The sequence below is a fragment of the Physeter macrocephalus genome, chromosome 6 (assembly GCF_002837175.3).
Source record: "Physeter macrocephalus isolate SW-GA chromosome 6, ASM283717v5, whole genome shotgun sequence".
Lineage (NCBI taxonomy): Eukaryota > Metazoa > Chordata > Mammalia > Artiodactyla > Physeteridae > Physeter > Physeter macrocephalus.
In genome coordinates, this window is record NC_041219.1 from 48,537,428 (window position 1) to 48,552,672 (window position 15,245).

Genomic DNA, 15,245 nt, shown 5'->3' on the forward strand with positions numbered 1-15,245 from the left:
CGCGAACCCGTGTCCCCTGCATCGGCAGGCGGACTCGCAACCACTGCGCCACCAGGGAAGCCCCATTCCTTGGTTCTTGATGCTTTATTCATGCTGGTCTTTAGTTCCTCAGAAGTGTCTCGCTGTCTCTCCACTCAGGGTCTCATCACGTGCCACTCTGTCTGTATGGACTGTTCTGGCTCCAAAGGAACCACTTTGAAAACAGCAAACAGTCGGGTGCAGGCGCTGATCCCTCAGCATGGGTGCCAGGCAGGGGTAGCTGGGGCCTGGCACGGAGGGCTGAGGCTGAGGCTTGTCAGGCACTGGCTTTCAGTTGTGTGAGCTGAGGAGGGGGCTGGGGCAGGGGTGGGCGTGCAGGGGTTCACGGTAGTGTCTGTTCGCTGCAAAGTGCACAAGTATTTTAAGTATTTACTTACCAGCATCGCGTACCCGTGAGAACTGGCTGACCGTTCGCACTCTTCTCTTGGTGTGTGGGGTCTGGGGCCCTCACCTGCTGCTGACTTGGGTGACGTGATAAAGATATCTGCCTTACTGTGACAATTAAATAAGAACTTGTATAAAATAAAGCACTTGGAACGGTACGTGTCGCGTTAGTGACTGTCTAATGTTGGGTGTTGTTCTGGTTATGGGGCTGTAGTTACTCGGCTTTGAGCTTAGCCCTCTGTGCTCTGTTTCGTGGTGCAGGGGCTGGGAGTCCAGAAACACATTTCTCCTCCGCTTTCAGTGAGGTTCAGCCAGTGAAGGATCTAGTGGGGACCAGAAGGCAGGAGGGGAAAGGGTGACTGGCCCCCCTACTCGGGTCTCCCCTGGATGGTTCCCTTTCCAGCTTCCTTCCCACTCGGAAGGCCTCCTAGTATTTCCTAGAGACACCACTGTTAGCTGGCCTGGGCCCTTCTTCCACGCGGCAGAGGTACCAGCGGTAGCCTGGGCAGCCCCTTCCACAGAGGCCCGGCTTCCAGCTCTGCAGAGTCCCTCCGGGCTTCTGGGTTCTCACAGCCGTACGCTCTTCCCTTGTGCCTCCAGTTTGAAGGGTGGTAGGTGGTGGTTTCCTGTAGCCTTAATCTCTGTGTTACCTCAGTGTTGCCTTTTTAGTTGAACTAATTCCATATGTTAAATTTTCTTTGTTAAAAAACAGTTTGGTTTCTGTCTGTCTGACTTGGTCCCGACTGATAGAACGATTCTTATTTTCTAAGGCTTGTGCTTGATGCCATCTTCTCTTGCTTCCCCTGGGGCCCTCTTTCCCTCCCTCCCTCCCTCCCTTCTCTCCATCTGCTCTGCCAGCTCGGGTACAACCAGGAGACAGAAACCGCACTGCAATTTGAATAGGGAAAATTTAAAATAAAGAATTACTAACTATAACAAAGGCTTGAAATAACAGGGGATTGACTACTAAGAAGTAAAGAGAATGCCAAAGAACACAGGAATTGCAGATATAAGGAGCAGCCAGTGCCCCCAGGGCTAAGATGAGTGTCCAGGGAAGAGGCTCCCCTCCCCCTAGGCCTGAGATCCAGGCCTGCTTGGAGAGGGCACGGCTGTGGCTCACTGGGTGGTGGTGAAGTCGCCGAGGGGTGGTGTTGGTGGAACTTGATGGAAATCCACCCTCTGGGGTGCAGGGGGGGAGTCGTCCACAGAGAGCTTCCATGACTTGAAACTGGCTTCGAAGCATCCTGAGGAAGTTCCTGGCTCCTGGACAGTGCTGGTTGGTCCTGCTGTGCGAGAGCTCCTCGCTGGAGAAGCTGCAGGAGATGAACGCCAGAGAAACAGGAGAAGCGTGGCCAGAGGACTACCCAGAACCAGGAAGAGAAAAACTCCGCTCCCTCCAGCCCTCCAGTGCCCCTCCAGCGCCTCTGCCCACGAGGCCGTACGTGCCAGCTGACAAAGGAGTCCTTCAAAGGGCCCACCTTTATGTTTGCAGAGCAGGCAGCAAAGCTAAGAGGCAGTGATTGATAACTGGTGCTCAGTCAAAAATCCTTTAAATGCCGTCTGTTCACAGATGCAAAGAACTTTAGAGAACCTTTAGTTCCTAATGCATTACATTCTCACAGACACTTTGTTATTTTCTAATTTTTGCCAGTGGGGTGGATGTGTAGTACAATCTTGTGGTTTTCCCGTGGGTTTGAGTGCTTTTTCTTGTGTGTGTGTGTGTGCGTGTGCGTGTGCGTGTGCGTGTGCGTGTGTGTGTACGTGGTTTGTTCAGTGTTTTCCGTACGATGGCGGTAGTGGCACTCAGTTGTCTCTAACTTCATTCAAAACAATTTTGTTAAATTGTAGGTGACAGCTGTCATATCAGCGTGCATTTTAAAAAGACTTATCAAAATGGGTGAATTTTTGTGTAGCCGTTTTAATATCGAAGATGGAAGAAAAAAGCAACATTTTTGGCATATTATGCTTTATTATTTCAAGAAAGGTAAAAACGCAACCGAAACGCAAAAAAAGATTTTGCGCAGTGTGTGGAGAAGGTGCTGTGACTGATCGAACGTGTCAAAGGTGGTTTGCGAAGTTTCATGCTGGAGATTTCTCGCTGGACGATGCTCCACAGTCGGGTAGACCAGTTGAAGTTGACGGCGATCAAATCGAGACGTTAATCGAGAGCAGTGAAGGTTATACCACGCGGGAGACAGCCGCCAGACTCAGAATATCCAAATCAAGCATTGAAAATCACTTGCACCAGCTTGGTTATGTAATTGCTTTGATGTTTGGGTTCCACATCAGTTTAAGCGGGGGAAAAAACCTTCTTGACCGTATTTCCTCGTGCGATTCTCTACTTAAACGTAATGAAAACGTTTCAGGTTTTTTTTGCCACATCGCGTGGCATGCAGAACTTTCCCAACCAGAGGTCGAACCTGTGCCCTCTGCATTGGAAGCGTGGAGTCTTAACCGCTGGACCACCAGGGATGTTCAAACGTTCCATTTTTAAAACAAATTGTGACGGGCGATGAAAAGTGGATACTGTACAATAATGTGGAACGGAAGAGATCGTGGGACCAGCGAAATGAACCACCACCAACCATGCCAAAGGCTGCTCTTCATCCAAAGAAGGTGATGTGTATATATGGTGGCATTGGAAGGGAGTCCTCTATTATAAGCTCCTTCTGGAAAACCAAATGTTTAATTCCAACAAGTACTGCTCCCAATTAGACCAACTGAAAGCAGCACTCAACAAAAAGTATCTGTAATTAGTCAACAGAAAATGCATAATCTTCCATCAGGATAATGCAAGACCGCATGTTTCGTCGATGATCAGGAAAAACTGTTACAGCTTGGCTGGGAAGTTCTGATTCATCTGCCGTATTCACCAGACATTGCACCTTCAGATTTCCACTTATGTAGGTCTTTACAAACTTCTCTTAATGGAAAAAATTTCAATTCCCTGGAAGACTGTAAAAGGCACCTGGGACAGTTCTTTGCTCAAAAAGCTAAAGTTTTGGGAAGATGGAATTATGAAGTTGCCTGAAAAATGGCAGAAGGTAGTGGAACAAAAGGGTGAATATGTTGTTCAATAAAATTCTTGGTGAAAATGAAAAATGTGTCTTTTATTTTTACTTAAAAACCGAAGGCACTTTTTGGCCAACCCAATACATATATATATATTCTGTGGAGATTTGGACAAATGTACAAGGACATGTATCCATCGTTGTAATATCATACAGAGAAGTTTCACTGCCCTAAAACTCCTCTGTGCTCCACCTGTTCACACCGCCTCCTGTGCCCTCCCCCTGGCGACCACCAATCTTTTTACTGCCTCCATAGTTTTGCCTTTTCCAGAATGTCATAGAGTTGGAATCATACAGTTTGTAGCCTTTTCAGATTGGCTTTTCATTTGGTAATACGCATTTAATGTTCCTTTTCATGGCTTGATAACTCATTTCTTTTTAGTGCTGAGTAATATTCCACTGTCTGGATGGACCACAGTTTATCTGTTCACCTAATGAAGGACATCTTGGTTGCTTCCAAGTTTTGGCAGTTATGAATAAAGCTGCTATAAACATTCATGTGCAGGGTTTTGTGTGGACATAAGTTTTCAGTTACTTTGGGTAAATACCAAGGAGTGTGATTGTTGGATTGTATGCTAAGAGTATGTTTAGTTTTGTGAGAACCACCAAACTGTCTCCCAGAGTGGCTGCACCATTCTGCGTTCCCACCTGCAATGGATGAGAGTTCCTGTTGCTCTACATCCTTGCCTGCATTTGTTGTCAGCATTCTGGATTTTGTCCAGTATTCTGTAGTTTTATTTGGTGAAATAGTCTAAATGTGTCAACTAGGTTGTTATTAAATCTTATGTAAATCTTCTAAATATGCTGATTGTTTTGTCTGCTTATTTTATAATTTACTGGAAAGGTATATTATTACTGCCGAATTTAATTTTGGGTTTTTCTCTTTCCTCTATACTTTTGTCAGTTTTTCTTTAATATATATTTGAGACCATGTTATTAGGTGATTCCAGTTTAAAATTACACCTTTCTGTGAATTAAGTAATTCTGAAATGACTTTTAAAAAGATTTCCAATAATACTTTTTGCCTTAAAGTTTATTATGTCTGATTTTAAGTGGTTGTATGACTACCTTTGTAGGCTGGTGTTTGCCTCGTATATCTTTTCACCATTCTTTTAACTTTCAGTGCTTCAATAGCCTTTTATTTTACATGTCTTGTTTTAAATTGTCTATTGTTAGATTTTAAAAGATCCAGTCTAAGAGCAACTGTCTTTCAATTGGAACACTTATTCCAATGATATTTAATGTGATCACAGGTATATTTGTGTCTACAGTTATAATGTTTTAAAGAAGTTAATTAATTTTGTATAGAGTACATTGTTTTGGTAAGGCATTTTAATATTAACGTCATACCCAAAGTTTCATTGTGGTGAGAGACTTTTATAGTTAAAAGAAGCAAACAGAAACTTCCTGTTTAATAACATGTGGAGTATTTCTAACTAAGATGTATTTATTTGGTGTTTTGAAAAATACTTTTAATCATGTATCTTTTTTGCCTTTATAAATCCTCAGCTTTTCGCTGTGGTCTGCAGTTTTTAGGCAATATTGCCTCACGGAATGAAGATTCCCAGTCTATTGTTTGGATGCATGCTTTCCCAGAGCTCTTTTTGTGAGTATATTTATTGATAAGAGTTTTTCTGACTTCTGAAAAGATTGTGGTTATATCAGTTCCCAAACAGGAGAAACTAACCTTTGGTAACAGAACTCAGGACAGCGGTGGCTCTTGGTGGGTGGTGGTGGGTTTAGTACTGGCTGGGAGAGGGCACGAGGTAGACTTGTGGGTTCCTGGGAATGTTCTGTATCTTGATCTGTGTGGTGGTCACATAGGTATATACACATCTCATTGGGCTGTACACGTAAGGTTTATGCCCTTCATTGTATGTCAGTTTTTACTTTAAGTAAATAAAAGTTTTGGTTAAAGTAGGGAATGCTGTTAAGGACACGTTTTTTTATAAGAAAAAAGCCATAAAATATTGAAGTATGGGCAATGAATTAATCATGTATTTATTAATTGAGCATTTCTTATATGCTCGGCACAGTGCTATATGTTTTGGTAGATATGGAGAAGTATAAGATATGGATAACCAATCTGTTTATGTAGATTGATTCATGGTGTACTTTCCCTGGTGATTTGCTACTGTGTTTTGACCAGCTGTGTTCATAAGAAATGGAGCATGGAGATGAAATGTGAGCAGGTGATGGAGGAAGGATAGGTAATAGGAAAGGCCCCGTCCTAGGGCAGGAGGCCTGGCTTCTAATCCAGGTTCTGTTGCCAACCAATGGGGTATCTTTGGTGGTGGCAACAATATAAGCAGCAGAGCAGCTATCGTTTGAATGCCCAGAGCTGGGTCTTTGCTGTATATTTCCCGTCCTTTACCCTTTGCCCCGTGGGGCAAGCGGTACTGTCCCCGTTTGGACAAATGAGGGAACTGACACTTATCACTGGTAAATGGCGTAGCTGGAATGGGAAACCCCATGCTGCCCTCTGGATCCAAAGCCTACGCTCTTTAAATACCAGCTGCCTAAGTTCTGTGCTGCCTTCCCTGGTTGTATAGGTTTTCTGGGCTCATCTGTATGGTGTAAGGATCAGATAAATGCTAATGTTATCTCTAGCTCACTGAGCCTGTAACCGGTTCTCAAATTCCTGCAGGTAATTAGAGTTGAAGGCATAAAATCTTTATGGTTAATAATAATTGAGCTTAGGTTGGAAGGAAAGAATTGTGGAATTCAAGCTGTAGAAATAAAAATTACTTATTTTTGAGGATTCATTCCTTTCAAACATTTTGAATACCTCATCTCTGCCAGGTTCTGAGCTAGAGGAGTGGAATAAGGGTAACTTAGATATAGTCACCATTCCCCAAAGCCCGTGCTGTAAGCATGTTGTAGTGTAAGAACTGATGTATTAATAACACAGGTGAATCCAGGTGTCATAGGGACACAGAGGAGAGACCCTGAACAAGGAAGGCCATCAGAGGAGTTTACTTGGCATTTACATGGTGGTTTTACATTCGTTATCAAATCTGGTCCTCACAGAAGCCCTCTGAGACAGGCCAAGGAGGTCTTATCACGTTCCATTTTTATGTCAGAAAACACACCGAAAGAGGCTCTGTGACTTCACTCTATATGTGTTTGTGAGACAGATACAACCAAATTTGAATTCAGCTTTGGCAGGTACTGGCTTGGCTTTGTGCCTGTGGGCAAGGAAAGTCAACACATTCTTCATCTATAATGTAAGGATAATACCTCCTCCAGAAGAGTGTTATGAAGTTTAAATGAAAGAAAAAAAAATCCTGCCATAGTGCATAACCTATAATATAATTGAAAATTGATAAATTAGTGACCTTTCTAAGATCACATAGCTGATAGGTGGATGAACCGGGAGTTATACGGAGGCTTTTGACTCCAAATTTTATGTCTTGCCAATATATCATCTTTCCCTTAAACATTCTGTCCCTCAAACTGTGAAAGAAATGTCTGTAGTCATTGAAGTATCATTTTATGCCTTTTGATTTTCTTTCTAACAAGAGTGAACATTTTAATGCTTTATAAATGTAATCATTTTATCTTTTTCTTTAATCAGATGTTATTTGCTCTTTGCCTCTGACTCATAAGTGAACTGCAGCTTTTGTATTGGGTACTCTGTGTCGTGACTAATTTTCAATTTGCTATTTTTGCCATAAATTAGGTACTTGTTTAAAAGTGTTGTAATTCTTCATTAAATCCTTAAAAATATCAGTATATACTGAACTTGTTAATGGGATTATTATTATTTATGAGTTATAATCATGTTTTATCATGCTGCTAAGTTGGGCTAACACCCTGATTTCTTTATTTGGAAGGTCTTGCTTAAATCATCCAGACAAAAAAATTGTTGCCTACTCATCAATGATTTTGTTCACATCCCTTAATTCTGAAAGAATGAAGGAGCTGGAAGAAAACCTCAATATTGCGATTGATGTCATAGAAGCTCACCAGAAGCAGCCTGAATCGGAATGGCCGTGAGTATCTTGTTAGAAATGTGGCTGCTTAAACATCCTGACATCACTTTCCTGGTAGAGGTTTTAAGTAAAAGTTTGAATTATAACAATTGAACAATAAGTTAAAGCTTAACATATGTTGAAAAACTAGGAAAAGATCCCATTTCTAGCCTTTCTTGTTTGTAAATAAATATGTGTTTCTCTGATGTCCTTTCTATTCTGACTTCTGCTTTGGATGGAATATATTTTTGATCCTTTCCCAAGATAATTTGTTCTATTTTCCATAAAGCTGGAGTATTACTTTCAGGCCCTAAATGTCTTTGTGGCATTTTATGTTTCTGATTAGTGGGACCCCACCTCCCTCATAAAATATTACCACAGAATTTATGCATTTACAGAAATAGTAATTCTGCAAAAGAATTTAATTACAAATTTAAAGTTTATAGCTTAGAAAATATTAAGCGTGATTGCGACTCTTCTTGTTGTAAAGGTCTTTATCTTTGGTTCTTCCCTTGAGCAGATATAGGGTAAGAAAGTCAACGCAATGAATTCTGAGTGAAAGTTGAGAATTTGCTTGTAACTTTGTGCAGCCCCTGGAATGGAAAGTATATTATATTTAGAAAAACAGTCCCAGCAACTAACATATAAAAACTCATGCATAATTGACAGCCATTTAAATGACCATTTTTGAGTTGTAAGAAAAAAAATCTACCTGTCACTGGCATTCCATCATCATTGCTTTGTGTATCTAATATTATTTGCCCCCAGGATTATACACTCAATGTTATGCCATAAGGTGGTGTAGCAAAGAATTCCAATTGTCTGTATGGATGTCCAGACAGAACGCTTTTTTTCTGCCTGTATTGTAAACTGTGAGAGACAGTTCTTATCCTTTAAATCGTGCCAAAGTAAAAATGCTGCTTTCTTTACTCACTAGTAGATGTTTACTATTTGTTGAATGAAAGAAAGAATAAATGGATTTTACTCCTCATTCTTTTGACCTGAAAGCAGCATGAAGAACCAGACCCTAGCTCAAGGTTTAAGTTCGCCTGAACTTCTTTCCAGAGAGGCTGCCAGAGCAGAAGTACCTGGGGAGCATCCCAGGGGGCACAGAAGTCAGGAAACTGAGCGCTTGTTTTGATTTTTAGGTAAATGAGGAACCGTAACTAAGGCACTGAACTTCTGTGGGCCTCTTCTTCCTTATTTCTAGAATGAAAGAAGTGATTTAGGTTAGAAGTTTCCCGACTTTCGAATTTCGTGTCCATATGTTGTTTTAAAGGCATGTGGACATGGTTACAAACTTGCTGGAATGGTTGGTTTGGCACAGGGACTGTTGGGCAGCGGCACTGCCTGTCCTGCTGTCTACCTGCCTGAGCCTGAATGGCAGCGCCTTAAGGTGTCATTCTTGCCCTTTGCTCTGACGACTTCACCTTTATAATTGTATCTGGTGAAAGCGAACGAACCAGTATGCAGTTCTGGTGACTTTTAAAGCATATGGTTTTGCATTTGACTGGTTACCTGGTGAGCACAAGCTTGACGTCATTGCCACTCAGTACTTACCTGGATAACTCCGCAGTGCAAAGGAGTGCTCAGGAGATTTACCTGGAAAATGAATAGTCCGTCTGCACCTCTGGGTTCTCAGAGTTTTTCCTGGGTTGGTCCTGCACGTCCGGGAGCTGCCTGTCTGTACGTCCCTGGTTTGGGGCCTGGCTTACACTGAGGGCTAGTGCCCAAGTGGCTTTGCTCTGTCTTATTGAGGACCCCCCGTGAGACATTGCTGAGAGCGCTGCCCGCAGTGTCACGAAGAGAAGGGGCTCTGGTTTCTCTGCAAAGACTAATTGCCCTTTTCATGAGGGATCTGATTTGCTTTTATCTTGGAAAACCCGTGGATTAGAAACTATTCCTGCTTTGTGCAGCCTTCTAAGAGATTCAGAAAACATGCAGATGCTTGCTTCAAACATTAATTAATTAATTCAGTAATTATTGATGGAGTGCTTGAAGTGTACCAGGTACTGTTCATGGCACTGGAGATTCAGAATTAATAAGATGTTACGTTTTAGTGAGAGAGACAGATAATGAACCTAAAAACCCCAAATAAATGTATAACAAACGTCAGATAAATTGGAAGAAAAATACACAGAATGTGTACTGAGCTGTCCTGTCCCTTAGAATGATACTTGACTCATAGTAAACGCTGTATAGTATACTAGTATTTTATTAGTAGTAATACAAACATGATTGGTACAGAAGACAGACAGTGGAAAAAACAAGAATCAATGTTGGATCTTTTTTTTTTTTTGGCCATGGCATGCGGGACCCCTGCGTTGGAAGCACGGAGTCCTAACCACTGGACCGCCAGGGAATTCCCTTGTTGAATCATTTTTTTTTTTTTTTTTTTTGGTGGTATGCGGGCCTCTCACTGCTGTGGCTTCTCCCGTTGCGGAGCACAGGCTCCGGACGCACAAGCTCAGCGGCCATGGCTCACTGGCCCAGCCACTCCACGGCACGTGGGATCCTCCCAGACCGGGGCACGAACCAGCGTCCCCTGCATCGGCAGGCGGACTCTCAACCACTGCGCCACCAGGGAAGCCCCCCCATGTTGAATCTTGATTAAGTACTCTGGTGAGGTGATGTGACACAGAGTAACTTTGTGCTACTTTAAAAATTTGGAGGTCAAGGAAACCTTTCCTGAGTTGGTGACATTTGAACTGAGAACTGGGTAGCCAATCATTGGAAGATCTGTGGGTAAAGGTGGAGACAGATTGGGAAGAACAGTCCCAGCAGTGAATACACAGGGTGCAAAGACCCCAAGGCAGAGGCCTCTGTCGCAGGACTAGGGAGCCCAGGGTTTGGACAGCATAGTGGGTGAAGGGGTACCTGGAGGCCAGTGATGTGGGGCTTTGTGAACCAGGAAAAGGTGATCGATTTACTCTTTGCTATGAGAGGCGATCGGGGAGTTTTAAGCAGTGTATGGAACGACCTGGTCTGTGTTAGTTAGTTAGTTATACATATTTATGTTTCGCCGCGTCGGGTCTTCGTTGCAGTGCGCAGGTGTCTCGTTGCGGTGGCTTCTCTTGCTACGGAGCACGGGCTGTAAGCGCGTGGGCTTCAGTAGTTGTGGCGGGTGGGCTCTAGAGCGCAGGCTCGGTATTTGTGGCGCACGGGCTTAGTTGCTCCGCGGCATGTGGGATCTTCCCTGACCAGGGCTCGAACCCGTGTCCCCTGTGCTGGCAGACGGATTCTTAACCACTGAGCCACCAGGGAAGCCCCTGGTCTGTGTTTTGAAGGCTCCCTCTGGTTGCTGCACTGAGGCTGAGCTGTGGGGAGGGGAGAGGGAGGAATGGAGGCTGGGCTGCCTGTTAGGAGGCAGTTGTAGTTGTCAGGGGCCAGCGTGGCTTAGATGAGGGTCGTCTTAGTGGGAAGAAGAGAGAGGGATAGACTGCGTGTGCTCTGCAGGCGGAGCTGATGAGGCTTATTAGGGATTCGATTTGGGGGGTGAGGTGGGAGAGAGGAAGGCAAGGGTGGGAGCTGGGTTTTTGGCTTGTTTGAGTGAGTGAGGTGGGTGCAACAGTTTGGGGTGGGGCTAGGGGACATCAGCAGTTTGTTGTGACTGCGTTAAGTTTGAGGTGCCTTCTCTGCATCTGAGTGGAGCTGTCCTGTGGCCTTGTTGACACATATGTCATCCTGCATATGGGCACGTATGATTGTAGGATAAATTCACAATTCGCAGTTACTAGAGAATGTGCTTTTATAATTTTGACAGACGCTTCCAAGTTGTCCTTCATAGATGTTATACCAGGATATACTTCCCTTGGCAAATTTTGAGAGTAGTACCTGGTTTCCTTTATCATTGTAACAGAGTGCGCTGTCAAAGTTTTGGATTTGCCAGTTCTGCCAAGGTTTAAAATAGTATCATTGTATAGTTTTATTTTGTATTTTTCTGGTTACGAGGTTGAGCATCTTTTTATATATTGAAGATTCTAATTTTCTTTTATGTACATTCTCATTTTCTTCACCCATTTTTCTTTTAGGATGGCAGTCTTTTCTATATATGTAGGAATGTTTTTTAAATTAGGGATATTAGTCCTTTGTATGAAATAAAATCCAGATTTTTTTCTCACTTTTTTGTCTTTTGACTTCGCTTGTGGCACTTTTCTTCATGTAAAGTTTTTTGATATTTTAGTAGATGAAATTGCCGGTCTTTTTTAATGTCTTAAGATTTTTGGTAATAGCTATAAAGGCCTTTTCTCTACTTAGGTTTTCTTCCAGTATTGTATCATTTCAGTTTTGATGTTTAAGTGTTTCATCTGCTTGGAATTTATCTTGGTATAAAGGTCCCAGTGTGGACCTACTTTCATCTTAGCTCCAGGTAATGCTGGTGGTCACAGCGACAGCACTGTAGCGGACCCATCTTTCCTTTGTCTTTGCCCCATTCCCTGCACCCTTGACCACCCCTATGTGTGGAAAACGTTTTCAATTCAAGTTCCACTTCTTCACCACACATTCCAGCATGTAGAATAACTCTTTCCTTCACTGAGTGTGTCTCAGTCTGCTAATTAGGCTATAAGGATTTTATAAAAATATTGATCAGAATACACTTACCATGCATTTTTTAGGTTATTTTGTTTGTTTAGGAGGAAATTCTCCAAAGTGCCTTTTATTTGCACAACCTGATTGAGTTGGGTTTGTTGTTTCTTGTCTGAAAACTGTTTTATATATTTTGTCTGCTTTTGTAGTTGTTTAAGGTAGGAGGTCAATTGTTCATCTGTTATGCCTGGAATTGGAAGTGATAGTTGGAGATTTTAACACTCACTTTTTAGCCACTGATAGAAGTAGACAAGCATCAGTATAGATGTAGATGATCTCAGTAGTACTGAGATAGGTAGCCACCTTCACGTGAGTCTGGTTTATAGAACGTTGTCTCAACACTTGGAAAATTTACTTTCTTTTCAACTGTCTGCATTATGTTCACTAAGATAGACCATAGTCTGGGCTATAAAAAGTCTCAATGAATATATGAAAAGGATTGAAAACGTACGGAATATGTTCCCTGACCACAGTTAGCCTAGAAAACCATAGCAAGATGATCTAGAAAAATTCTAAAGTTTTGGAAATTAGCACATCTAAATAATTGATTTGTCAAAAAGGAAATCACAAGGCAAATTAGAAAATCTTTTGAACTGAAGGATAAATGAAAGCATAAAATTTGTGGGATAAAAAGCTAAAGCAGGGTTGAGAGGGAAATTTATAGCTTTAAGTGTTTATGTCAGAAAAGTAGGTCTGAAATCAGTGACTTAATGTTCTACTTTATGAAGATAGAAAGAGAAGAATACAGTAAATCCTCAGTAGAAAGAAGAAAATAAAAGGACGCAAGTCAACAACATGGAAAACAGAAAAACAATAGAAAGGATTAACACAGGCAAAGTTGACTCTTTAAAAAAATTGATTAAGAAAAAAGAAAGAGAGCACTAATGACCAGTATCACAAAAGAAGGCTTGGTTGTCACCTCAGTCTTAATAAACTCAGAGCTTGGTGAGGCTCCCTTCAACTGGACAGTTCTTCAGGCTGAGGACTGTTTACAGTAGCATTCAAGGACATAAGTGTTAGGTCCTGAGTCCCTCTTTAAACCCTGGTAGTATTTTATTGTTTATAATTCCCTTAGTACACTGCTCTTCTTTCCTTCAAGCAGTCTTTTCAAGTCCTTTTGTGTCACCTCTAATTTAAATGCTCTCCCTTCCCTCTGCAACTAGGGGTTCACCGGCCTCCTGATTCTCCTGTCCCATCCATCGCCCCTCTTCCCTGCAGCCCCCTAGTTAGATAAACTTTGTTGTTTCTGTAATCCATGATGTGTGCCTGTGTGCTGCACCTGAGACATTTTTCTCTAATTATCTCTTTATGCGTGTGTCTTTCTCCACCGTTAGAGTTTGGAATTACGGCTTGGGACCTAGCCCCTCGCACACGGTATTTGGAACATTGTGTTTTTGAATGAATAGTCTTGTGGGAAAATGTTTTGAGCTCCAAATAGGTGAATTATGGATGAGCTTTAGGGTCACAATTTTGTATACCTGGCTTGATATGCGTGAATTTCTGTTGTCACTGTTTGATGACCTCCCTAAATTGATGTGAAAATTGAGAATTTTGAATATTACCCATTATTGTTAGAAATATTTTACATCAGTGTTGGTCACTTATTTGAAAGGTTGTGGAAGAAACAGAATATGTATTTAGGTTTTGTGTTTATATGAAGTGACACTGTGTCATGGTAGTTAATATGCTTCATTTGGCTACCATACTTAAAAGGCATACTTTTATTCTGTTATTTATTAAGAAGTGATTAAATAAACCGTGTTTGTCAATATAAATGCTTTACTGTCATGCTTATTCCTAACCTTGGTTATGAATAGTATATTCTTTAGTTCTTAAGTCTTCAGATGCCCTCTGGTAAATATGATTCAGAATTAATTAATAGTACTATTCAATCTTTTTAGGTGTCACAGTGGTACTTTGAAGAAATATGCTTGTAATCTTTGCCTCAAGGGTTTCCCCAAGTTGATCTCTGAGTTTCGATGAGTGCATTGCTTGACAGTGAGGATGTTTTCTTGGTAACTTGAGAGCTCTTAAGGAGTAGATAATCAAGCCAGTATTCATTACTGTGTTGTTGGCTTATGTTTAAATAAAAAGTATGACATGTCTATTTCTCTGGTTAATTTTAGCACTAAGTTTCTGACTAAAACAATTTAATATGTTTTATTATACCTGAACTTGTAGCTAAATTTCATATTATTGTTTAAACTATAGTGAAGTATTTTCCTTTCTCAACTTAGATAAAAACTATAGTAGGCCCTTTCCTCCAGTTGAATAAATTTGAATCATTTCAGTACATTTTTCAGAAGTAAAATCGGAGAAAAATATTTTGAGGGTTTTCATTTTCTTTTAGCTGCTAATAGAAAAATAGTATGTGAACCTCTAAAACATTTGAAGATTACAGCTAATCAAAAATTCAATAAACAGGAGTACTTTTATGTATAAGATATGCCTATAAAGTAGATAAGGCCGTATCTATTTTACTATGTTTGTAGTAACCAAACCTTTCCCTCCTTTTTTCTTAGGTTCTTGATTATTACAGACCATTTTCTGAAAAGCCCGGAATTGGTTAAAGTCATGTATGCCAAAATGAGCAATCAAGAAAGGTAACCCCAAAACCAGTGTGGTTTTGAGTATTTAGCATTCCGTATAGAGTATTCTGTACACATGGCTGAAAAACTGTGTGGTTTCTGAGTTGGCACAAAATCTCTAAATACATGTTTCTGTGTCAGTAATGGTTTTAAATTGGTTGGTTAACATTACAGCTCAGCCACAACAGGCAGTGATTTACGTAGGGTTGCAGAATCCAGGTTGGCGCCATTATTCAGTACAACCATATTAAAAAATGTTAAGAACAAAATGTTATGCTTGTCCCTCGATTTTATAAAAGTAAACCATGCAGCTGTGTATTACAGCTGTATAGGTGAAATGTGCTCATTTGTTCACATCTCTGCTGTCATGATTTGGGATACATTCTGCTAGGTTTATGGTTTTCCAGTAGATATTTTAGACTGAAAGAAAATCAGTACCCCTCTGTGACCTTCACTGGCCGTGTAGGGAAGAGCAGTGCCCTCTGAGCCCGGAGACCTTAGTACCTTGGCTCTGTGCTTTGTTGTCATAGTAACTCTTTATGTGACCTTAGCCAGGTCTTTCACCTTGTTTGGATTCAGTTTCTTGACATGTAAAATTAGAG

At 41.4% G+C, this 15,245-nt stretch overlaps 1 protein-coding gene across 1 annotated transcript in view; it reads left to right on the forward strand.

Moving 5' to 3' along the window:
* Nucleotides 1–15,245, forward strand: part of ATXN10 (ataxin 10) — a 164,193-nt gene that overhangs the window by 33,356 nt on the left and 115,592 nt on the right. Inside the window, exons 4-6 of the mRNA XM_024127255.3 lie at nucleotides 5,004–5,100; nucleotides 7,331–7,489; nucleotides 14,578–14,658. Of these exons, the coding sequence (XP_023983023.1) occupies nucleotides 5,004–5,100; nucleotides 7,331–7,489; nucleotides 14,578–14,658 (337 nt within the window). The remainder of the gene's footprint in view (nucleotides 1–5,003; nucleotides 5,101–7,330; nucleotides 7,490–14,577; nucleotides 14,659–15,245) is intronic.